At 41.1% G+C, this 26,597-nt stretch overlaps 2 protein-coding genes across 7 annotated transcripts in view; one reads left to right on the forward strand and one right to left on the reverse strand.

Moving 5' to 3' along the window:
• Positions 1–220: 220 nt before the first annotated feature.
• SMIM33 (small integral membrane protein 33) lies at positions 221–601 on the forward strand. Its single transcript, XM_072629113.1, has one exon. It carries the CDS (start codon positions 221–223, stop codon positions 599–601), a length of 381 nt encoding a protein of 126 aa, XP_072485214.1.
• Positions 602–1,322: 721 nt separating this feature from the next.
• Positions 1,323–26,597, reverse strand: part of STING1 (stimulator of interferon response cGAMP interactor 1) — a 46,176-nt gene continuing 20,901 nt past the window's right edge. The window contains exons 1-9 of one of the 6 annotated variants that reach the window (XM_072630481.1): positions 21,499–23,005; positions 10,662–10,812; positions 9,832–10,058; positions 8,532–8,715; positions 8,114–8,222; positions 6,540–6,778; positions 5,710–5,896; positions 4,346–4,528; positions 1,323–3,782 (exon numbers count right to left, since the gene is read on the reverse strand). In XM_072630481.1, coding sequence (XP_072486582.1) covers positions 3,691–3,782; positions 4,346–4,528; positions 5,710–5,896; positions 6,540–6,778; positions 8,114–8,222; positions 8,532–8,715; positions 9,832–10,058 — 1,221 coding nt within the window. In that variant the 5' untranslated portion in view covers positions 10,662–10,812; positions 21,499–23,005 and the 3' untranslated portion in view covers positions 1,323–3,690. The other 5 variants (XM_072630476.1, XM_072630480.1, XM_072630479.1 and 2 more) reach the window with 5 other exon arrangements.

Here is a 26,597-nt window from a genome sequence, read left to right on the forward strand (position 1 = left end):
TAACAAAGTTTTTTCTCTCTGTCCCTCTCTGCCTGTCTCTGTTTTCCTCTTTGTGTGATTTTTACTCTCTCTGGTATCTTCACCTTGCTCTCTTCCTCTCTGTTCTTGCCAAGGTCTTGACTTTGATTGGAGTCTTTGCCCTTTCTTCTCCTTCTTGCATCTTCTCCTTTTTCTGCCTCTTCCTCTCCATTTTTGACTTCTCCATTCCCAGGTTGCCCTCATGCCTGCGTCTTCACCAGTGATGAACAGCTCTATTGTGCAATATCCCTCAAGTTGTTTGGGCACTCTGGGAGGACATCAGAATGGGCCAAAGGGGGATGGGCTGCCTCTGCTTGCTGTCATCGTAGCCCTTTTTGTCTTATTGGCTATCGGCATCATCATGGTTGTCCACTTTGGTCCTGAGCTACGAAAAGTCCAGGTTACTCTCCCTCAGGAGCCCCCACCCCTGAAGCAAGAAGATGGCATCCATCTCATCCATTGGCAGGCACTGGACTCCCAACTTGGAAATGAGCCCCAAGAGAGCTACAAGGAAGCCCAGCCTTGGTCTTCTGCTACCAGCTTCTGCACCCATTCCAGCATCATGGAGCTTACATATCTATGAAAAGCAAATCTGGAGATTTCCCTTTACCACCAAAGAAAGTGAGGATAGTTGGGAAAAAATTTAATAGGAAAGGGAATAGAGGGTCTGCACTTTGAGGCCAAGAGAATGGACAGGATGGATTTCTTGCCTGAACTGATGATTTTCAGGGGTCTTCTTCCTGGGACTAGAAAAATAAATGTCAAGTTGGGGCTCCCTCCTGGAAACATGGTGCAGTTTGTATACTTCTAATACTTCCATCCCTATCCCACCTCCCACTAGTCCATAGACCTAGAATCCCATTCCTCTTCCCATCCAGGGATCTCCAGGCCTCTGAACCTTCTTCCTCAGTTTATTTTTTTCTAATATCTCTTCCTCAAGTTCCCCTTCTCTTCTAGCCTCCTTTGCCCCTACATTTTGGTAGAATGAGATCTGACTAGAAAAATTACCCCCTCCAGGGCCCTTTTTCATTTTCCAGGGTCCACTTAAGTCCTACCCTTTCCAGACCCTATGGAAGGAAGTGATTCTGCTGGGATCACCAGCTAGCAAGATTGGACATGAGGTGGGGAACCCAGGAATGCTGGCTCCTCACTTCCCCTCACTCAGACTTACCCCCAACCTCTATTAGAGCTCACATTGGCAATTGGCTTTAACCTTGAACCATGAATGGAAGATGTCAACTGGATTAGAACCAGCCTATGGGTGACTAGAGCTAAACAAAGAGACCAGGCTAGAGACAGGAGAGTCAAGAGACAAACAGAAGTTTAATTAATTTCAGAGCGAAGAAAATGATGCATGCATATGGAAGACCCCCTCCTGAGAAGGAGGGCTTAACATGTTGGACTAAAGGCAGGCCTTGTTTTATATACATCCCAGGCTGGACCATGACATAATCATATTTAGGTCTTGATTTATTGTTCCAATGGTTCCTGTGGGAACAGCATTGTCCCAAGTCTTGGGGTCGTGCCCACCCTGTGGGGAACAGAACCAGAGTTCTGTGACCAGAACAGGGATTGTGAATATGTGATGGATGGCCCTGGGAAATAGGGGGAGCTAAATCCCTCAGTGAACATCTGGTGCTGATCCAAGCAATACATTTAACCTGAGGGTGGTATCATTCTGAGTGCAAAAGATTATTATGCCAATTTCAGGGCACAGTCTGCTTGTTAGGCCTTAGCTCTGGAAAAGAGAGTACCATATTTCACCACACAATCACTGCACCCTGTTTATTCAGTCCAAAAATTGATTTATAATCTTTCATCATGTAATCCTCGTGTGGTATAATTCTGTTTGTCAGGACGCTTAAAAGGTAAACAAAGCAGTAATGCATTCACCAGTGGTATATGGACATGGATTTATCTCTCACACATTGCAAGCCTAGAATTCTCAGTGCAAGTGCATTGTGAGTATATTTTCGAAAGCCAGCTTGCTGTGGTTTGTTTAGAGCACTGCAGTACTAATGGTATTGCTACTCAACCCAATGAAGAGCCGTAGGTACAAGGGGAGTGAACAGGCAGGGGAAGCTGTCATGAGTAAGTCACGTGATATGGTAATACCAGCACAATTTTTAAAAAAAGATTCACACCGTGGTTGTACCCTACTTCTTTGCAAAAAAAAAAAATTGGCATAAAATCTGCAACAATTATGCAGTGAAATACGGTATCTCCAAAATATTTTTACAAAGGAAAATATACATTCTCTGATCTTCTCCATCCTCTTAAGAGTCAAACAGATGTCCTAGATACCTCTAAACCAGGGGTGGGAAACCTGTGCCCTCAAAGCCACATGTGGCCCTCTAGGTCCTCAAGTGCAGCCCTTTGACTGAATCCAAACTTCACAGAAAAATCCCTTTAATAAAAGGATTTCTTCAGTAATACCTGGACTCAGACAAAAAGCTGTACCAAGGAACTAGAAGAGTCACATGCGGCCTTGAGGGTGAAAGTTCCCCACTCTCGCTAGTCTAAACTCTTAAAAATCCCCAGACATCAAGAGGCTCCAGAGGTTGCCAGGGTTGATCACTAGCCTTCCCTGCTCAGCAAAGGGGAGATTAGAGGAATTTGACTATTGTTTCTCTGTGTCCCACTGGGTATGGCTTAAGGGACAACTGCACACAAACACACAAGGCCTTCGCCAGGAGTCTAGCAGTGCCAGCCTTTGACCTTCTCCCTTAGAATATACAAACCCATTATATAAGAGCAGCCTCCCCAGAAAAGAAAAAGAAAAGCCCTGTTATAGGTGGGAATGGGGAGGAGTCCCCTGCTGGGAGTAGAGGAAGCTCTGAACTTAGGAGGGGACAGCAGGGATGAGCAGCAGGAAGTGAAGTGGATAAGACGCTGAGGGGGTAAAAGGAAAAGACAAAGAGACATTATTTTTGAAAGGCCTCTTCCTTTGGTGCCCTCCAAGTTCTCTCTCAAAGCCCATTCTGTGGAGCTGTCAATAAGCAGTGAGTGACTACTCTGTTCGAGGTGCTGTAGGAAATATACCCCTGCCTTCAAGACGGTCTGGAGCAGCTAGAGAAGACCCCCTGGAGGTCCTGAGGAATATGAACAAAGCACTTGCGCAGGACTGAGCCCAATGTTTAAAGGGGGAACAACGAGTAGTAGTGTTGTAGAGAGATTAGATCAGTGAGGTCATACAGCATGGATGGAGGGGGTGAGGAATGGGCCAATCCATTGCCATCCCTCACAGCTTTGTTAAACACTCTTCTCTGACCCCCATCTTCATCGCTCAACCTGAAGTCCATTCATTATTATGCAGGGAATCCACCACATACCAAAAAAGAGAGGAGAGCATAGATAGCTTCTTGCATTTGTCTACTGATAAAAACAAGTTTTCTGGGTTCTTCATGCACAGTCCCTCAAGGCAGGGCTTGAAGGGAGAAGACAAAATGAAGTAGGATGATTGGCAAATTGCTTCTAACGGCTATAGAATCAAGGAGGTGGTGGGATGCTTCGGGTGTTACTCCACTATAGACTAGTGGAGAGATCACTAGACTTGGAGGCAGCTGGCCTGGGTTTTGGGGTCAGATGCTTATTAGTTGTGTGACCTGGTTGAGTCAGTCCACTTTTGAGTGTCCAGCACAGGTTAAGGAGCTTGAGCTTGGTTTTCAAATATCAATTCAAGTAGAAAAATAAGACAGCAAGAGGACACTTATGCAGGCACAGTCCTTTGGAGGAATCTACTAGAAGACAGCAGCAGGATCCTTCTGAAAAGAAAAGACAGGACTGCTCTCTTGTTCATGGTCCATCATCCTGCATCTTATAAGTATGCTTGATCTCTGGGACACGTATTGTTGAGTACCAGTCCTCACATAAGACAGCAAGAGAAAAGAGAGGTGGATGTTTGCCTGACAGACTTTCCAGTACAGAGCTTCTTAACCTATGGATTTGATTTTTAAAATATTTTGAAAACCATATTTCAACCTATCAGGTTTCCTTTTTAATCTTACATGCTTCATTTTATGCATTCTGAGATGGGGCTCACTTCACCACATTGCCAAAGGGGTCCAGGACACAGAAAAGGTAAAGAAGCCCAGGTCTAGCAGTCCCAGATCCCAGAATCAGGGATGGGGAGGATGAATGATACTTCTGTCCCAAACTGTTCTCAGTATAGGATAAGATGCGTTGCCATGCATCCAACAGTTGAAGATGTCTGAACCAGAGTGATGGGCCGATCAGAGGACCAGGGCCTGGGTTTCTTGGGTTTGGGGACAGACTCCACCCCAAGTTATAAAACAGAGGGAGGTCGTTGCTTAAAAACCATCAGTACGGAGGGGAAGTGGTTGGTCCGTCCCGCTGATGAGGAGCTGTGGCTCTGAGAGCAAGGTGGAGGGCGTGGCCACACCCACGGCCCTTTCAGGCCCCATAACAAACTCTTCTTGGTGCTCCTGCCGAAGGTGACGAAGAATCTCTTTAGACAAAGAGAAGTTGCTTAGCGCTCTATCCTCAGGCTCTGGAGAATGAAATCAAACAACTGATCAATGAAACAACTTTGGTTAATCACCCACTATGTGCTTAGCACTGGGCTAAGTACACAGGAACATTTGTATCATACATGCAGCCACATGTGAATGTACAAGTAAATATGCACACACTATTGACTCTTGGGACACAAGGAGAGTGCCTCTTCTTATATCCTGGAGACTGGGGGCACTACCTACCCCTAAAAGCATCCAATAATTATGGAGCAGGGGTCCCCTAGAACAACAGAATAACAAAATCATTGAATGGTGGGGCTGAGAGGGACCTGAAAAATTAAGTCCAACTCTGTAATGTTCCAAGTGGGGACACTGAGCCCTGGATCAGTGACTCTCCCAAGGTCCCACAAGGATTCATGATAGAATCAAGACTAGAAGAATAAGGGCCTTTCAACATCCTGGGAACATTTCCTCCCCACTTCTCTAAGCCAGTGTTGCTCAGTTCCAGATTGAGATTCCTTAGAGGGCAATGTTCCAGGTTCTTGGGGAAGTCTGCCCCAAGGTAAGGCAGGATACATGGGGACCAGTGAAGTGGAGAGGAAAGATCCTGGACTTGGGGTGAGAAGACCCTGGATTAGAATCCCAATTCTGCTGCTTCTCAGTTCTGTGATCATGAGTGAGTCATTTAAATTCTCCCAGGCTCAGGAAAGAAGGAAACAAGCTTTTATTAAGCACCAACTATGGGCCAGGCACTGTGTGCTAAGTGCTTTACAAATATTATCTCATTTGATCCTCCCAATAACCCTGGGACATTGATGCCATTATTAGCCCCATTTTACAGTTCAGGAAACTGAAGCAGACAGGTTAAGTGGACTTGTACCCAGGGTAATACAGCTAATAATTGTCGGGGGCCAGATTTGAATGCAGGTCTTCCTAACTTCAGACTCAGTGCTCCTTCGCTACCACTATAAATTCATTTTTAGAGCACTTCAAAGAACTTTTTCCTCCAACAACTCTGTGACAGAAGTAGTATATGTCTTGTTATCCCTTTAATTATCCCTATTTTACAGACAAAAATGGAGGCTTAAAACTTGTCCATGATAACAAAGCTAATCTCACAGCCTCCTGCTTCTTAATTTAGGAGCTCAGCTAAGTTTCTTGTTTCTCCCTAAAAGTCCTCCCTGGCCTGGAGCCCACACTGACCCTGCCCTCTCACCCTCATACACGATGAGGCGACAGCAGTCACGGGCCTCAGGGGCATCCTCAAGGATGTCTTCCAGTGTCCGGCAGAAGAGTTTGGCTTGCTCGAGGCGATCCTCCCTGCTAAAGCCGGCCCGCCCATCCTGGGACATAGCAAACAGGGTCTGCAGTGGGGTAGCAAACTCCAGGACACAGACTTCTGCCTGGTAAGGTTAGAAAGGAAGGTACAGTGGTCTCCCTTTTTATATGGTGATGGCAGCTAGTGCTCTCTGACCTGGGGGCTGTGGTCTATAACCATCTCCACGGATCTCCCCACCTGGACTTCACTCCCTACCCCCACCTCAGCTGGCAAGCATAGGCTTCTAGGGGTATGACAATCTTTATCAGTTTATTTTTGCTCTGCCAGGAAGCCAGGCTGGGGTACTGACTATAACCTGTCTTTGCTCTTGACTCTTTGGTTGGCACTTGGCCTGCTACATATGTTGTTCTTACCCATTACCACCATGAGGGTTTTCCAGAGGGAACCCAAAGAGTTGAGATTCTTGGCTGAGCTGGGCAGAAGTTGTGGTTCAGCAGACCCCAGAGGTTCCTACAGGGTAGGGGCTCTGGATGAACTATTCTATATTCTGAAATCCACAGTGCTTCTGATGTTCATTCTTCAGGCTTTTGGAGCTGAGCCCTGGGAAAACCCTGATCAGGGTAGTGATTTGCTCAAGATTATATGATGGGTTGTGGACGGAGCCAGATCCAGGAACACAGAATCCATGACTGCCTCCATCCCTGTCCTCAACTCCTAGCATTTCCTTGCTCTATCCCTCTCTCTCCTCACCAGGCATTATTACTCACCTTCTGTCGGTCTTCCCAGATTTTATAGATGCTGTTGGTATAGATCCTGCCTTTAATGCCTGCCCGGTCAGCTCTGTACTGGGGGAGTTCTTGAAGGAAGTGAATGTTGGGGTCAGCCTGACTCAGGTCGTCAGGGACCCTGCAATCCAAAGGGATGAGGATGTGGAGCCGATGGCCCTCAGGATTCTTCAAGACATCCTTGTTGAACTGATTATAAAGTTGGATTCGGGCCTGGAGCCCTGGGTGGGGACCAACAGCAAAGTCATTTAAGGAAGGAGACAGCCACAGAGAAAGAAAGGGAAGAAAGGTGGAGGGATGGTCATCTCATTATTTGCCGGATGCCTATCACACCACCAGAAAGTTAGTGGGCCACTGTAGGATCAGGGATCAGTTCAGAGCTATGATGGATCTGAGAGGTCATTTGTTCAACTGCCTCATCTTAGAGATGAGGGGCCAAGAGGGATAAAGTGACCTGATCAGCCCCACAAAGGTAATAAACAGAAGAGCTAGGATTTGAAGCCAGATTCTCTGACTTCAAATCCAACAATCTTTCCTATGCCTCACTACCTTCCTATGTTCTTAGGGCTTAGGACAGAGATCCTTACCTTGTGTTTCTTTTCCTGGAGAGAGGCAAGAGATTTTTGACAACTGTGACCCCTAATCTGACCTCTTCAGTAGACCCACTCAGCTGCAGGCGTATAGATGTATGTGTATAAGGGGCAGGACATCATTCTTGCCCTATGGAGAGATACCATCCTGCCATGGTAGTAAGGCACTTGTGCCTCACATGATTTTTGTGTGGAGAGAGACATAACTTCACTCATTCACACATGAAACTAGTCCAAGTCTGAAAGTTCTTACTTGATCTAAGCTCAGTCTCTCCTGAGACCCCTTCCCACCAAAAAGCAGAAATAAAATTCACCCTCCTCCCAACCTTGAAGAAAAAAGAGGAAGTCAAGGAGAGAATATCAGGTCCAGGGATTATTCTCTCTTCCCATTCTTCCTTCAATCCCACCCAGACACCATATTTCTGCATCAGCAAATATTCCATAGGTCTGTAAGAAAGAGGCACAGCTCCTCAGAAGTGATGGCTGAGGCCCACGCTGCACCCTTATAATGAGTCAAGGCCTAGATTCAGGGCTGGTAATTTGACTCTGGACCTCACTCCCCTATGGTGATACTGATGGATAGATATTCAGCATCTGAAAGTGTAGGGAGACCCCCTCCAATCATCTCTAAGGTTAGTCTAGGAGGCAGCAGGAAACAATGGAACTTAGCCTAGGAATTTGGGAATGACCCTTCCCCCTATTTCCCCAGGGTTTGAATCTTGGTTCCATCACCAATTCACTTGGACCCTGGACAATTTAGCATTATGGGCCGGTTTCTTTATCTATAAATGGGGATAATACCTGCCCTATCTAGCTCTCAGGGGTTTTGTGAGTAGTAAATGAAATGACATTTGTAAAAGCATTTTAGAAACTATAAAACACTGTAGACAGGTAAAGAGTCCTAATTATTGTCTGGCAGGTCTTTGTGATGGATGGGGAAAGAATGAATTGGGGAGTGCAACTCACCAGGCAGGATCAGCTTCAAGTACCCGACATAATATGACCAGGCCAGTCCATGGGCCACATTGAGATGTCCCCTTTCACAGACTTCAGAGATCTCAGCTGGACTCAGGCTCTGGACAACAGGGTGAACACCCTCATGAGTGCTGGGAAGAGGAGTCCACCCCAGGAGTCACTCAGCCCTGACTAGAGCTCACTCATCTATAGGTACTCAGTCTACCACTCAAGAGGCATCCCCAGCTGCTTCATGTGGAGTAATTGAGGGCTCAACAAACAAATTCTCATTTGTGTTTTTTAAAATCACAGATCCCCAGTAGCCTCTCCTATGCTCCCCTGGGTAGGGGCAGACACACTCACATCCGCTCCCTCCCTCCTGATTTGGTACCTCCCCTGTCTCCAAATTCACCTGCCTGGTCTTTTGTACCTGGAGTCCTAGGATGAAGCTCAGTGCTTGAGAGAGGCCCAGCAAGGCAAAAGTCCAGATGAGTGGTGGGTTTGGCTTACTAGACAAGGTGACACAGAAATATCCTGAGAGCAGCAACAGAGAGCCCCGCTGGAGTGGGGAGCCTGTACAGGCTCGTATTGCCTGCCAGTAACTACCCTGGTACCTGGAGGGTCACATGAAGAGAAGAGAAAGTAAAGATGGTACATATCTACAGGCCTGACCATTGCTCATGGCCTAGACTAGGACTAACAGATTCTACTCAGGATTTTCTGACCATCCCTGACTCCATTACAAGGGTGTAACACAGGCTTCAGTCATCACCTCTGAGGAGCTGTGCCTCTTTCTTACAGCACTGTGAATGGGATATTTGCTGGTGCAGAAATATGGGGGTGGATGGGAGAAGAGTAAGAATAAGAAGAATAGTCCCTGGATCTACTACTCTCTCCTTGACTTCCCCCTTTTTTTTCAAGTTTGGGGGAGAATGAATTTTATTTTTCTGCTTTGTGGTGGGAAGGGGCCTGAGGAGAGACTAATATTAGATAAAGTAAGAACTTTCAGGCTTAGACTAGTTATATATGTGAATGGGTAAAATTACATCTCTCTCTACATAACAGTCATGTAAGGTACAAGTGCCTTGCTACCAGGGCAGGATGGTGTCTCCACATAGGGCAAATACTATGTCCTTCCTCATGTACAGAGGAGAGGTAAAGGGTCATGAAGGAAGGGGAGGACAAATGGAAGGAGAGTTGCTTAGGAGGCATCTGAAGGTGAAGGGTAGAGGTGGTGGATAAGAAGGAGGTAAGGAAGATTCTAATAATAATAATAGACAGCGTATAGCGTTTAATTTTCACAATGGCCCTGGTAGGTAGGTGCTATTATTATCCTCATTTTATAGATAAGGAAAGTGAGGTTGATAGTGGTTAAGTGACTAGTTCAGGGTCTCACAGCTAGTATCTAAGGGAGGATTTGAGCTTGGATCTTCCTAACTCCAAGTTGTTCAGTCATGTCCAACTCTTTGTGAACTCATTTGGGGTTTTCTTGGCAAAGATACTGGAGCGATATACCATTTCCTTCTCCAGCTCATTTTATAGATAAGGAAACTGAGGCAAACAGGGTTAATTGACTTGCTCAGGGTCACATAGCTAGTAAGTGCCTGAGGCTAGATTGGATCTCAGGAAGGCAAGTCTTCCTGATACAAGACCTGGTACTCTAGCCTCTGTGCCACCTAGCTTTCCTCCGATAACAGAACCAGTACTATTACTTCCTCCTACTACCTTACCTGGATTGGATATGACTGAGTTCCTCAGCCAGGCAGCAGGCCCCTTTCAGCAGCAGCCCCACCTGCACAGAAGTGAAGAAGAACAGCAGCCACTGGAGGGTATGGGCAGCTGGTTCCCCAAGGATACATACAATGACCAGAGAGAGGCTCAACAGGATACAGGCTGCCTTCTGAGCCCTATGGCCCCGGGGCTGGGGGATGGAGGGGTGGAGATAGGGCCTCGGCATCTGTGGGCACAAAGACACTGATACAGCTAGCTACTCCCAACTTTCTTCCCCTCTTTGAAAAATGCCCCACCTTGGGGAAAAGGAGCATACAGAAATGAGATTTCATCTCTGCTCACAACTGCCTCATCCCTTCAGAGGACTGTCCCCTGGAGGTTCCCTTCTCCATAGATTAAGGAAGAGGGAAATGCTCTTTTGGGCCTTCTCTTAAGCATGAACCCCAGCATAAGGAGAGGTGTTCTTTGGTGCCTAGTACAAAGATGGAAGTTGAGAAAAAAGGACTGAGAAAAGCCATACACACAAAACACACACACACACATATATGTACATATATGTACATATATACCTGAAGATTCATAGTAAGATATACACACTTGTGCTACTGACATTCTCCTCTCCAACCCCTTAGTAGTCAGGTAAATACCCTTCCACTAACTTTCCTGCCAAGCCTCACCCACATTCCTTCTCCTTCCAGGAAGCAGAGCCTTGAAAACTGCGTATATTGTGCTTTAGCAGAGGAATGAGTTTAGTTTCACAGAGAGCTACAGGCTGAGGATCAGGGTCTAGGGGGCACAGGATTGTGGGGAAGGGTCCATGTCCACTCACCTTCCTGTCTTGGTGGTCCTAAGGCTTGTGGAATTCCCAGACTGCGTCCTCTACCCCACAGCCTGCTCAGAAATCCAGCAAAGAAGTCTCAGAAAGTTACTCACATGGTAAGAATTCAGTCATAATTATGAATAGTCTTCCTGGAAAAAAACTGAAAATAAACTTGTTGGGACTTTCAGTGTCACGATAGCAGAGTGAGGAAGGAACCCTCTGAAGCCCTCCCAAATTCCTCTCCAAAAAATTAGAAAAACCACCTCAGAACTGCACACGAGGAAAGGTTTGTCATAGCAGCGAGCCTGCAACAAGGCTCCTGGCCTGGGGCAATCCACCAGTGAGCCCCACCCTCCTGCAAATGCAGCTCCATAGGCAAATGAGCTATCAGTGCAGTGCAACAAGACCCCATCCCAGAAGAAGCCACCAACTGAGGCCGTGACCCTATTGCTGACCAGTCATGAAGCCCCGCCCTGGGGCTGACCAGCAGGGAGACACCGCCCCCCCCACCCCCCACCCCCCCGCCCCAGCCCTGGAGTATATCAGCAGATAGGCCTTGTTTCCACAGCAACCCAGCAGCAGAGCCCCACTCCTGGGGCAGACCAGCAATAAGAGCCCTCCTACAGAGCCAACCACCAGAAAGACTCTGGTACCATAACAACTAAGCAACAAGGCCCCACCCCTGGAACAGGCCAGCAGCTAAAACCCACACCCGGGGAGACCAATGGGGAGGCCCTACTCCCCAGTACAAGCCAAAAGGCAAGCCTACCCTCCAGAGAAAGCAAGTAATTAAGTCCTGAAACCCAGTGAAAGCCAGTAGTAAGACCCAGGACCCCAGCACAAAAAGCTTGGGACAGTGCAGGACCAGAATCCAACTCTCACATAAATATGCCAAGCCACCAAAAAAGGCAGAAAAAAAAGAGCAAAAAACAAAAAAAAAAGAGCTTATCTATAGGAAATTACTATGGTGATAGGGAGGATCAAGGCATAAACTTAGAACAGGACAATGGTGTCAAAGTGGCTACATCTGAAGCCTCAAAGAAAAATGTAACTTGGTCTCAGATCCAGAAAGAGCTCCTTAAAGAGCTTTAAAATGATTTTAAAAAGCAAATTAGAGAAATAGAAGAAAAATTGGGAAAAGAAATGAAAGTGGTACAAGAGAATCATGAAAAAAGAGTCAATAGCATGGGAAAAGATATACAAAAGTTTACCAAGGAAAATAACTCCCTAAAAAATGTAACTGACCAAAAAGAAAAGGAAGTACAAAAATTCACTGAAGAAAATAATTCCTTAAAATTTAGAATTGATCAAGGGGAAACTAATGACTCTATGACACATCAAAATACAATAAAACAAAATCAAAAAAGTAAAAAAATATAAGAAAATGTGGAATTTCTCATTGGAAAAACAACTGACCTAGAAACTATAGATCCAGGAGAGAAAATATAAGAATTATTAGACTATATGAAAACCACAACTTAAAAAACCCCCAAACCTGGACAACTTCTTTCATGAAAATATCAAAATTATCATGTTATATTAGAATCAGAGAACAAAAAAGAAATTGAAAGAATCAACTGATCACTGCCTGAAAGGGATCCCAAAAGAAAACTCCCAGGAACATGATAGCTAAAATCCAGCAGACAAAAAGAAACAATTCAAATATCATGGAGCTACAGTGAGGATTATACAGGACTTGGCAGCTTCCACATTAAAGAACTGGAGGGCTCAGAATACTATATTACTGGAAGGCAAAGGAGTTAGGATTACAACCAAGAATCACCTACCCAGAAAAATTGAATACAATCTTTCAGGGAAAACAACAGACATTTAACAAAATAAAGGACTTTCAAGCATTTCTAATTAAAAGACCAGAGTTGAATAAAAAATTTGACCTCCAAATGAAAGACTTAAGGGAAACATAAAAAGATAACAAAGAAACAAGAAAGACAAAACATAAATTCAATGAGATTAAATTGTTTATATTTCTATATGGCAAGAAAATGATTGTAACTCTTTTTTCTCTTTAAAAATTTATTTATTTTAGTTAACATTCATTTACACAGGATTTTGAGTTCCAAATTTGCTCACCATCTCTCCCCTCCCCCCCATCCCAAGATAGCTTGCATTCTGATTACCCTTTCCCCCAATCCGCCTTCCCCTCTATCTCCTCCCCCTTCCTATATCTCTCCTCCCCTTCACTTTCTTGTAGAGCAAGATAGATTTTCATACCCCATTGCCTGTACATCTTATTTCCCAGTTGCATGTAAAAATAATTTTTAACATTTGTTTTTAAAACTTTGGGTTTCAAATTCTCTTCCTTCTTCCCTCCCTACCCTCCCTCATTGAGAAAGCAAGCAATTCAATATAGGTTATACATGTGTAGTTGTGAAAAACACCTCCATAATAATCATATTACGAAAGATTAATTATATTTTCCTCCATCCTGTCCCACCCTCCCATTTATTCTATTCTCTCCTTTGACCCTGTTCCTTTTCAAAAGTATTTGCTTCTGACTACCCCCTCCTCCAATCTGTCCTCCCTTCTATCATCCCCTTTCTCTTATCCCCTTCCTCTTACTTTCCTGTAGGGTAAGATACCCAACTGAGTGTCTATATTATTCCCTCCTTAAGCCATATCCAATGAGAGTGAGATTCACTCATTCCTTCTTACCTCCCCCCTCCTTCTCTCCATTGTAAAAGCTTCTTCTTGCCTCTTTTATGTGAGATAATTTACCCCATTCTATCTTTCCCTTTTTCCTCCCAATATTTTCCTCTCTCATCCCTTAATTTTATTTAGATATCATTCCTTCATATTCAACTCATCCTATATGTTCTCTCTCTCTCTCTCTCTCTCTCTATATATATATATATATATAATACATATACATATTCATATTCCCTCCTACTACCCTAATACTGAGAAAGGTCTCATGAGTTACAAATGTCATCTTTTCATATAGGAATGTAAACAGTTCAACTTTAAAAAGTCCCTCATGATTTCTCTTTCCTGTTTACCTTTTTATGCTTCTCTCAATTCTTGTATTTGAAAGTCAAATTTTCTATTCAGCTCTGGGCTTTTCATCAAGAATACATGAAAGTCCTCTATTTCACTCAAAATCCATTTTTCCCCTGAAGGATTATACTCAGTTTTGCTGGGTAGGTGATTCTTGGTTGTAATCCTAGAATATCTAGAGTATCATATTTCAAGTCCTCCAACACCTTAATATAGAAGCTGCTAGATCTTGTGTTATCCTGATGCTGTTTCCATAATACTCAAATTGCTTCTTTCTGGTTGTTTGCAATATTTTCTCCTTGACCTGGGAACTCTGGAATTTGGCTACAATATTCCTAAGAGTTTTCCTTTTGGCATCTCTTTCAAGAGGCAATTGGTGGATTCTTTCAATATCTATTTTACCCTCTGGTTCTAGAATATCAGGGCAGATTTCTTTGATAATTTCTTGAAAATGATGTCTAGGCTCTTTTTTGTGGCTTTCAGGTAGTCCAATAAGTTTTAAATGATCTCTCCTGGATCTATTTTCTAGGTGTTTCCAATGACATATTTCATATTGTCTTCTATTTTTTCATTCTTTTGGTTCTGTTTTATAATTTCTTGACTTCTCATAGCCATTAGCTTCCATTTGCTCCATTCTGATTTTGAAGGAATTATTTTCTTCAGTGAGCTTTTGGACCTCCTTTTCCATTTTTCCAGTTCTGCTTTTTAAGTCATTCTTCTCCTCACTGGCTTTCTGGGCTTCTTTTGCCACTTGGGTTAGTCTATTTTTAAAGTGTTATTTTCTTCAGTATTTTTGGGGTCTCTTTTAGCAAGTTGTTAACTCACTTTTCATGATTTTCTTGCATCACTTTCATTTTTCTTTCCATTTTTTCCTTTACTTCTCTTACTTGATTTCCCAAATCCTTTTTGAGTTCTTCCACGGCCTGCAACCAATTCAGATTTTTCTTGGATGTTTTAGATGTAGGGGCTTTGACTTTGTTGTCTTCTGTTTGTATGCTTTGATCTTCTTTGTCACCAAAGTAAGATTCTATAGTCTGAGTTTTTTACACTGTCTGCTCATTGTCCCAACCAAATACTTGACATTCTAACTTTTTGTCAAGGTGGGACTCTGCTTCTAGTGGGAGTTGAAGAGGGATGGTGTACTGTCCCAAACTTCAGGGGGTTTGTGCAGCTGTTTTCAGAGATACTTCTAAAGGCCTGTAAATTTTTAGTTCTTCCAAGGTGGTATGATCAAAGGAGAGGTGTAACTCCTTTCCTGGACTGTGCTCTTATCTGTGAGTGACCACAAGCACTCTTTTTTGCCTTAGAACGATGAGGAGGATTCCCTCTCCACTGCATCACAAGCTCCACCACACAGCACTCCTCCTTGCCCTAGGACTGTGTCCCAGATCCAAGCAGGACAAAGCTAGAGAATCCTGACTCAATGCCAGCAAAGAGATCCCTGCAATCGCCCTTTAATCAGCCACTCCATACTCCCAGGATTTGGGCTAGACCACAACCCTCTCCCACTCAGGTCTGACTTTTCCCACTGACCTTCTATGCTGTTTTTGGCGTTTCGGGGTCAAAAAGTCTGGAGACCACCACAGCTGCCAGTGATTCAGTCCCTTAGGGCCTACTCTGACCCCATTTACACAAGTATGGCCCAGGCTGAACTGTGCTCTACTCTCAGCCTGGTGTAATAAACAGACCCTTCCTGTCAACCTTCTAGGCTTTCTTGGGCTGGATATTTGTTTCTCTCTGTCATTTTGTAGGTTCTGCAACTCTAGAATTTGTTTAGAGTCATTTTTTACAGGTATTTTGTTTGGAGGAAGAGTTCAAGTAAGACCCTGCTTTTTACTCTGCCATCTTGGCTCTGCCAATAATTGTAACTCTTAACAACTTTATTACTATTAGAACAATTGGAAGGAGTACGTATGTACATATGTAGATATATGTAGACAGAATGTGTAGATATAAGGTGACTTTGATGGGATGATACCCCCAAAACAAAATAAAAGGGCAAGAAAGAAAACTGCACTGGAAGGAGGGGGGAGACTGACTGGGGTAAATTATCCCACGTAAAAGAGACATGAAAGAGCTATTATAATAGAGGGAGAAATGGAGAGGGAGCAGCAGACAAAGCTTAAACCCCACTCTCATCAAAACTGGTTCAAAGAAGGATATAAACTCAGTTGGATATAGAAATCTATCTTATTCCACAAGGAGTAAAAAAGGATGGGATAATATAAAGGGGAGAAGGGACTGATAAAAAGGAGGGTATACTGGTGAGGGCAATCATCAGAAACGAAACACTTGTGAGGAGGGAAAGGGTGGGGAATGAGAGAGAGGAGTGAACGAAAAATAGCATGGAGGGAAATATGCAGTTGGTTATCATAACTATAAATGTGAATGGGATAAAATCGCCCATAAAATACAAGCAGATAGCAAACTGGATTTAAAAAGAGAATCCTACACTATATTCTTTATAAGGAATACATCTGAAGCAGAGACATATGTGCAGGGTAAAGTAAGGGGCTGGAGCAGAGCCTATTATGCTTCAGCTGAAGCAAAGAAAGCAGAGGTAGCAATCATGATCTCAGACAAAGCAAAAGCAAAATAGATCTGATTAGAAAAGAAAAAGAAGGGAACTATATCTTGCTGAAAGGTACCATAGACAATGAAATCATATCAATACTAAACATATATGCACCAAATGGTACAGCATTTAAACTTTTGAAGGAGGAGTTGCATGAGTTATAAGAAGAAACAGAAAATAAAGCCATACTAGTGGGGAATCTCAACTTTCTCCCCTTAGAAACTAAATAAATCTAACCAAAAAATAAACAAGAAAGAAGTTAAGAAGGTGAATAAAATTCTAGAAAAGTTATGATAGATCTCTGGAGAAAACTGAATGGGAATAGAAAGGAATATGCCTTTTTTCTCAGCTGTACATGGCACCTACACAAAAATTGACCCTGTATTAAGAGATAAAAACCTCACAATCAAATGCAGAAAAGCAGGAAATAGTAAATGCATCCTTTTAAGATCATAATGCAATAAAATTACAATCAATAATGGAAAATGGAAAGAGATTAAAAATTAACTAGAAATTAAATAATCTAATCCTAAAAACCAAGTGGGTCAAAGAACAAATCATATAAACAACTGATAATTTTATTAAAGAAAATGACAACAATGAGACAACATATCAAAATTTATGGGATGCTGCCAAAGTGATACTTAGGGGGAAATTTATATCTCAATTGCTTACATTAGTAAAATGGAGTAAAAGCCAATCAATGAACTAGGCATGCAATTCAAAAAACTAGAAAAAAACCCCACCAAATTAGAAATCCTGAAAATCAAAAGTGAGATTAGTAAAACTGAAATTATGAAAACTACTGAACTAATAAAAAAAACTAGAAGCTGGTTTTATGTAAAAAACCCAATAAAATAGATAAACCACTGATTAATTTGATTAAAAAAGGAAAGAAGAAAAACAAATTACTAGTATCAAAAAGGAAAAGGGTGAATTCACACCAATGAAGAAGAAATTAAGACAATTTTTAGGAGTTATTTTGCCCAATTATATGCCAATAAATTTGACAGTCTAAATGAAAGAGATGAATATCTACAAAAATATAAATTATCCACATTAATAGAAGAAAAAAATGTTTAACCCAATATTAGAAAAACAAATTTAACAAGCCATTGATGAACTTCCTAATAAAAAATCCCCAGAATTGGATGGATTCACAAGGGAATTCTACCAAACATTTAAAGAACAAATAGGAACAATACTATTACACTATTTAGAAAAATAGACGAAGATGGAGTCCTATCAAATTTCTTTCATGACACAAATGTGGTGCTGATATCCAAACCAGGAAGAGCCAAAACAGAGAAAGAAAAATTATAGACCAACTTCCCTAATGAATATTGAATGATGCAAAATTTTTAAATAAAATACTAGCAGTAAGATCACAGCAACAAATATATCATAAGAATCATACTCTATGATCAGGTGGGATTTATACCAGGAATTCAGGGCTGGTTCAATATCAAAAAAACTATCATCAGAATTTATCATATCAATAACATAATCAACAGAAATAATATGATTATCTCAATATGTGCAGAAAAAGCCTTTGAAAAAATACAGTACCCATTCCTATTAAAAACGCTGGAGAACACAGGAATAAATGGAGTTTACCTTAAAATGATGAGTAATATTTATCTGAAACTATCAGCAAGAATTATCCATAAGGGGGATAAGCTAGATGTCTTTCCAATACAATCAGAGATGAAGTAAGGATGCTCATTATTTCTTCTATTATTTAATATCATACTAGAATGTTAGCTATAGCAATAAGAAAAAGAAATTAAAGGAATTAGAATAGGCAATGAGGAAATAAAACTATCATTCTTTGCAGATAATATGATGTTACACTTAGAAAATCCTAGAGAATCAACTGAAAAACTATTTGAAATCATTAACAACCTTAGCAAAGTTGCAGAATACAAAATAAACCCACATAAATCATCAGCATTTTTATATATTAACAATAAAATCTAGCCACAAGAAAAAGAGAATTTACATTTAAAATAATTGTAGACACTATAAAATACTTGGGAGTCTACCTGCCAAGACAAACCTAGGAACTATATGAACAAAACTATAAAACAAATCACACAAATAAAATCAGATCTAAACAACAGGAAAAATAGTACTTGTTCATGGGTAGGCCGGGCTAACATAATAAAAATGACAATTTTACCTAAATTAATCTGTTTATTCAGTGCCATACCAATCAAACTATCGGAAATTATTTTGTATAACTAGAAAAATAATAAAATACACCTGGAAGAACAAGAGCTCAAGGAAATCAAGGGAATCTATGAAAAAAAAATGTGAAAGAAGGTGGTCTAGCCATACCAGATCTTAAACTCTAAAGTGGTAATTATCAAAGCAATCGGTACTGGCTAAGAAATAGAGTGGTCGATCACTGGAATAGATTAGTACAAATTACATTATAATAAGTGACCACAGTAATCTAGTATATGATAAACCCAAAGATCTAAGCTTTTGGAACAAAAACTCATTACTTGACAAAAACTTCTAGGAAAACCATAAAACAAGTTATAAACCAACTAGGTATAGACCAACATCTCATACCAAATACCAAGATAATATCAAAATGGGTACATGATTTACACATAAAGGGTGATAACAAAATAAGCAAATTAAGAAAGCATGGAATAGCTTATCTGTCAGATTTATGGATAAGGGAAGAATTTAGGACCAAAGAAGACATAGAGAGCATTACAAAATGTAAAGGAGATAATTTTGATTATATAAAATTAAAAAGTTTTTGCACAAACAAAACCAATGCAACCAAAATTATAAGGAAAGCAAAAAAACTGGGAAAAAAATTTGCAACAACTATCTGATGGATATCTCATTTCTTAAATATATAGAGAACTGAGTTAACTTTATAAAAATACAGTCATTGTCCAACTGATAAATGGTCAAAGGATATGAACAGGTAGTTTTCAAAGAAATCAAAGCTATCTACAGTCATATGAAAAAATGCTCTAAATCACTATTGATCAGAGAAATGCAGATTACAATAATTCTGAGGTATCCTCTTACACCTATTGGATTGGCTAATATGACAAAAAAAAAGAAAATTATAAATGCTGGAGAGGATTTGGGAAACTTGGGCACTTAAGTGCTGTTGGTGGAGTTATAAACTGATCCAGCTACTCTGGAGAGCAATTTGGAACTATGCCCTAAGGGCTATAAAACTGTGGATACCTATGATCCAGCAATACCACTGCTAGGTCTGCATACCTAAGAGATTTTAAAAAATGGAAGGGAAGACTTATTTGTACAAAAATATTCATAACAGCTCTTTTGGTGATGACTAAGAATTGGAAATCAAAGCGATGCCATCAATTGTGGAATGGCTAAACAAATTGTGTTATATGACCATAATGGAATATTATTGTGCTATAATAAATGATAAGCAGGATGATTTTGGAAAGACTTACATGAGCTGATGCACAGTAAAGTGAAAACACCAGGAGAATGTTGTACAGTCACAGCAATATTATTTGATGAAGAGTTGCAAATAACTTAGCTGTTTTCAGTAATACAATGATCTAAGACAATCCCAAAAGACAAATGATGAAGGATACTGATTCCAGAGAAAGAACTCACATTTGAATGCAGACTGAGGTATGTTATTTTTCTCTTTTTTTTTTCATTTTTTCTTTAATATGGAAATGTTTTACATAATTGCACATGTATAACTTATATCTTATTGTTTACTGTCTCAGGGAGGAGGTAGGGGAAGGAAGGCCAGAATTTGCAACTCAAATCTTTAAATAAAAATGTTGAAAAAACATTTTAAATCCTAAGGAGAGGGAGAATAAGAAAATAAACTTGTTAACTGCCCCCTTCCCCATCCCACCCCAGACTGGTATAGCTAGCATTTCAAGTACTTTTTTCTAGATTTGGGGTCACTGGTATGGAGACCCAAGGCTTCTGTCTCATTTAAGAAGGAGGGAACCTTAGCAGGATTTTACCAACATTAGTCTTGATTCTCCTCCATCCCCGTCTTTGATTTTTCCTACAGATATGAGATCATCCCAGGCTAAATCTGTTGGCCTTTGCTCAGTTTTGATTCTTCTCAATTTCTTTGCAGCTCCTGATACTGCTGAGCATCCTATCCTACATACTCTTACCTCCCTTGGGAGGAAACAAACATTTATTATGTACCAAGTATTATGCCAAACACTCTACAAATATTATCTCATTTGACATTCGCAACAACATTGGGAGGTAGGGGCTATTATTAGCCCCATTTTACAGTTGAGGAAACTGAGAAAGTCTGAGGTTAAGTGACTTACCAAGGATCACTCAGCTAGAAGTGTCAGGTTAGATTTGAATTTGAATTCAGGTCTTCCTGACTTTGGGACCAATACACTATCCACTGTACCACCTAGCAGCTTCTTGGCTTCCTCACTACATTTCTTGCTTTATCTTCCTACCTTGCCCCTAAATCTGAGTTTGTCCTCCAAGGCTCTGCTGGGAACTCCCCCTTTGTTTCTCTACGTACTTTCTTGAACTTGGTGATCTCACTGGTTCCTTTGTGTTCAGTTATTACCCTGATGCAGATGACCCCCAAATCCAGATTTTCAGCTTTAATCTCTCTCCTGAATTCCCACACTTTCAACTACCTACTCCTGGTCATGTTGTGGATGTCCCATCCATAGCTTTTAGAAGGCAACATTTCCAGAATAGAACCTCTTATTCCTTCTAAATCTGCCATTTGTCTAGACTTTTGGATTTCTATGGAGAGCACCCTTATGCTTTCAGTCACCAAGTTTGTACCCTCAGGGTCATCCTTGACTCATTTCTCCTTCAATCTCCATATTGAATCAATTTCCAAGTCATACTAATTCTACTTCCATAATAATAATAATTGTTGTAACAATTGACATTTAACTATCACTTTATAGCTGACAAAAGACTTTACATATATTTTCTTATTTGATCCACAATCTCTAAGATGTCTGTTCCCTCACTCCATTCACACAACTGTCACCCTGGTTCAGGACTTCATCACCTCTAGCCCAGACTATTGAGATAGCTTCCTCATTAGTTGTTCCCCTTCCAGTCTCTCTAAGCAATTAATTCATCCTCCACACAGCAACCAAACTAACCTTCCGAAAACACAAATCTGACCATGTCATTCCCCTGCTCAAAATTCTTCAGTGACTCTGAGGATAAATATAAAATATTCGGTATAGCATCAAGGCCCTCCATAGTCTTTCTCCAACGTACCTTATCAGCATTACTCCATGTTGTTCCCCTTCACACACTACACAAACTGTCTTAAATAAGAGGCAAAAAAGGAACTGAAAATGGAAGTATTAATCCTCCACCAATGGATGGGTTAGCCTACAGCTCTAGCACAGCTCAACAGGAATCTAGCTCTAAGGTCATTAGTACTGAGATAGACAGATTTCCAAGTCAATTTACCAGAATCATTAGGCTCATCAGGGACCTTAGAGGTCATTTAGTTCAAATCATTTATATTCTATCTAAGAGAGGGTAGTCAACAGTGTCAAATGTTGCAAAGAGATCAAGAAGAATGAGGACTAAGAAAAGTCCATCAAAATGGGCAATTCAGAGATCACTGGTGCCTTAGAACAAGGAGTTTCATTTGAGTGATGAGGACAAAGATCACACTGCAAAGGGCTGAGAGTAAAGGAAGTGGAAGTACCAAGGGCAAACAGCTAGAAATTGCTCTGAATTCAGCTGAAGGAGGAAGGAGAAATACAGGATGATAGCATGAGGGAATGGTAAGATCTAGTAAAGATTTTTTTTGAGGATGGGAAATACTGAGACTTAGATTCAGGTGAGGAAATTGAGGCCTGTAAACATTAAATAATTTGCCCAAAGTCACACAGAAAAAACCCATCACTTTTTAACTATTCCCTAAACTCAATATCCTGTCTCTAGCCTCCATGCATTCCCACAATCTGCCCCCAGTATCTGGAATGCATTCTCATTAATTAATCTCATAATCTCATTAATCATTAATTAATTTCTAATTATTCTCATTAGTCAAAAATTTTATCTTTATACTTAGCTCAGCTGCCACAACTTTTGGAAAACCTTTCATATTCCTTCCAAACGTTAGTGTTGCCTCCCCCCTCAAATTATCTCAGGTTTACTTATCTGTGTCCGGGAAATATTCCCCTCCCTAATATATAAGCTCCTTGATAACAGGGACTATTGAGCAGAGCTGGAGGAAGAAAGATGGTGACCACCCATGACAAATATGTCACCATATCTCAGCTGGGCCCTCACTGCAACAAGACAAGCCCTTTGCTTCTCGATAATTGATTCTCTATCCCATCCTCACAGCTGCTATTTTAAGCCTCTTCTCTCCTCCAGCCTCTCACATCTTCCCAGGCCACATCTCCAGCCTCTCCCTCTTCCCAGGCCAAAGAATTTTATCTCATACTTTACTACAGTCTACTGAACTCTTTTCACCATCTCTGCATCACCACCCATGGACACCATCCCTCATTCCCTTTACTCCAGTCTTAGATGAAGAAGTAGCCCTTCTTTTCCATGAAGGCCAATCCCTTCTACATGTATCCTGGCCCCATTCCCTCAGTTATCTTCTAGCTCACTGCCCTTACAATCATCTCTTATCACTAATCATCAATCTCTACACGTGCTCCCGGAATCATATGAGTTCAGGGGTGACCCTGAGATCACATGTGGCCCTCTAGGTCCCCAAGTGTGGCCCTCTGACTGAATCCAAACTTCATAGAATGAATTCCTTTAAATAAAAGGATTTATTCTGTAAAACTTGGACTAGGTCAAAAGGCTGCACCCAAGGACCTAGAAGGTCCCATGTGGCCTCAAGGCCACAGGTTTTCCATTCCTGGACTAGGCTTTCCCAGGGTTGAGTTTAAGGACAACCTGCAACCAAACTTTGCCCAACTCCCAGGGTTTTCTTCTATATTAATTTTTAAACCTCCACTGATCTCTCTTATCCCTAGCTATAAGTGCCAAACCCCTCAAGGTCCCTCTGCTCCTTGAGCTCACTCGGGTCACTGAGTTCTGAGATTTGCCACACTCAAATTCAGTCCATTTAGGAGCAAGATCCAGTGCCATGGATGCTCATAAATGTTCTTATCTTACCTTCATCATCTCCACTCCACCCACTTTGAGCCAAAAAGTGAAAAATCTATGCCTCCCACTTCCCCTAGCCCATTAAAAAAACAAACAAAATTCTCTGATAGCAAATATGCAGAGTTAAGCAAAATAAAATTCCCATATCAGGCCTAAAACTTATAAAGGCAATCTGCAATCTTTTAAAAAAGGATAAAAATGTCAGTAATTATTACTATTACTCATAGGTAAAATGGTGTGCATTTGTTTGTGTGTTTCAGAGTGTTTTTGTATGCGTACCTAAGGGTGAGGGTGTTTATGAGATTCTCTCAGATCCTGTTCATAAGAGAGGCTTAATATCCAGGTTACAGTCCCATTGTTTTCTGCCCAGTTCTAAACACATTGGAGTATTGTGTTCAAGTTAGAATATAGGACATTCAGAGCAAGAGAGAAGATAGGGGAGGTTGACCAGGGTGGTCAAAGGTCTTACTTGAGGTTCAAATTAAGGAACTAGGGATGATTAGCTTGGAGAAGACGAGATAATTGTTTTCCAATATCTTAAGGGACAATCTGTGATGAGGAAATAGAATTGTTCTGCTTGGCTCCAGGAGATCAATAGGTAGTATACAGTATCAGCAATAATTTAGGACAAAATTTTTGACAATTGATGTCCTCCCAAATTGGAATCAGCTGCCTTGGGGACTGTGAGTTCTTTCTAATTGGAGGTATTCAAGTAAAAGCTAGATAACCCACTTGTCAGGTATGCTGGAGAGGAAATAGTTATTTGGTAAGTATGGATTGGACCGGATGGTTCCTGAGGTTCCCTCCAGCTCTAAGATTCTGTAATTCCTTTGGACAGGCTTCCTTAGGGAAGTTTTAAAGTAGTAGTTCCCAAAATGTGCTCTGTAGATTCCTGAAGATCCCTGAGACCCTTTCAAGGGTCCCTTGAGGTAAAAACTATTTTCACAATAATTCTAAGATATTATTTGTCTATAAAAATATTCCTTCCTTTATAAAAATATTCATTCCTTTTCTAACTACATACCTGTGTGAGGCCAGATTTTTTTTTCATGTATTCCAACAAAAACAACATAGTGCAAAAGACTAAATGAAGATATTAGAATCCAGAAATTAAAGAGATTTGCAAAAATATGTAAAATAATGTCACTCCTTTCACCAAATTTTTAATTTTGGAAAACATTGGTACGTTTTCATATGAAATGTTATTTATATAAACATCTAATGAAGCGGTTATTTTTAAAAGAAATGTTTTAAATGTTTAGAAGAAATGTATTAAATGTTTTAAAATTTAATCCATTTTCATTTCTAATACAGTAAACCTTGATAGCCATAACTCTCATAAACAATAAGTCTTTGGGGTCCTCAGTAATTTTTAAGAGTACAAAAGTGTCCTAAGACCAAATTTCGAGAACTGCTATTTAAAAGTCTAATTTGTACTGTATGGGCTTGGCAACATACTCTGTGCAAAACCAGGAAGTTAGAATGAGATTTGCATTTGGCGACATCTCGTGGCCATTGGGCTAGCTGAAGGTGGTATTCAATTTAATAACTAAGTGCTCTGCTGTGTACCAGGCCTAAAAGATACAAAATGAACAATTTCAAGAGGCTTACAATCTAATAGGGTCCTAAGACATATACATGTAAGTATAATGCAAGGTAGAATGTGATAATAGCAAATAAAGGGTCTTTGCAAAATCCAGTAAGAAATATGAAGGAATCACTTTCAACTGGGGACATCAGGGAAAGTTTGATAGAAAAGATAAAACTTGAATTTTGAGTAGAAGGAAGAGAAGAATTTCAACTAGGGGTGGTAATGCATTCAAAGCCTGAAGGTACACCAACTGAGACTGGGAAACAGCTGTTTTCAGAGTCATCATCCCCTTGTCTCTGCTCCCTGCCCCTAACACATACACACACACACACACACACACACACACATATACACATACACACATACACACATACACATATACACACACAACACCCACACCCACACCAGTATTTCTTCCAGAATGGTTAGCCTTTACAATTTTTCTTTTCCTTGGACAGCTGTGGGAACCTAGCCCAGGAAGCACTTTCCTCCCTATAATAATCCTACTCTCAAATCTCTTCCATCTATCGTGGATACTAAAGCCTGTCCCCATGGCAACAAGCATAGTTCTCTCCCAGCCCTCCCAGGGGGCCAGGCTTAAAGCAGAATGGTAAAATAACACCCCATCTTCCCTTTTGCTTTCCTCTACACAGAAAGTAGGGCAATGCAACCATGTTTATTAATAAGTGACCTATACAAAAGAACTAGTCCAGTTCCATCATTAACCAACAGTGTGACCTTGGGCAACTCATCACATTTCTGGGCCTTAGTTTCCTCATCTGTGAAATGAAGGGAGTAAAACCAGGTGATCTCTAAAGTCCTTTTTTAGATTTGAAGCTCAAGATTTATAAAATTATGCAGGATGTGGACAAGGGCAAAAACTAAGCCTTCAATTTGACAAACATTTATTTATGGGTAAGGTGAAAGATGAACTTGAAACGTGGTCCCACCCACGGTCCTAAAATTCAAAAACCTCAAACTTGAGGAGAGACAGGCTTGCACACAAACAGCTATAATATAAAGCAAAGTGAGAAAACGCTTAATGTGGCAGAAGACTGCGAAAAATCAAATTGTTTGCCTGTACCGCTGAACTTTACCCTTTACAAAGCATATTTACATATATTACCTCATTTGATGTGTAAAACAGCCTGTAAATTATGCAGGGCTAGGATTTCCCCCTTCATGATGCAGAAAATTGAAACCCAGAGAAGTGAAGGGTCTTCCCCAGGGTATCAAGGTCATGACCCCTGAAATCAGAGTGTCCTAGGATCTCTGATGCAAGCACACCTGAGAGAAAGAATAGGCAATGACTGAGAAGGAGAAATCTCAGGACCTTGGAGACATCTGAGGCTGGAAGTGGGCTTAGAGGCCTTGGGGCTCAAACTCTCTCAGCTTATGCATAATAAGCAAAGTGAGGGCCAGAAATTACTTGCCCAAGACCGTACTGATAAGTAGCAGAGCTGGAAGTGGAACCCAGGTCCTTTGATTCCAAATCCAGTACATTCCCATAAGGAATTTGCTCACTTCTATTCCATTGCACTGGTATTGTGGTGTGGTACAAAGAGAACTGTACTTCTAGTAAGGAAAGCTGGGTTTGAATCCAGGCTCTGACACTTGATATATAACTGGGTAAGTCTTT

Source organism: Notamacropus eugenii, chromosome 1 (genome assembly GCF_028372415.1).
Source record: "Notamacropus eugenii isolate mMacEug1 chromosome 1, mMacEug1.pri_v2, whole genome shotgun sequence".
Lineage (NCBI taxonomy): Eukaryota > Metazoa > Chordata > Mammalia > Diprotodontia > Macropodidae > Notamacropus > Notamacropus eugenii.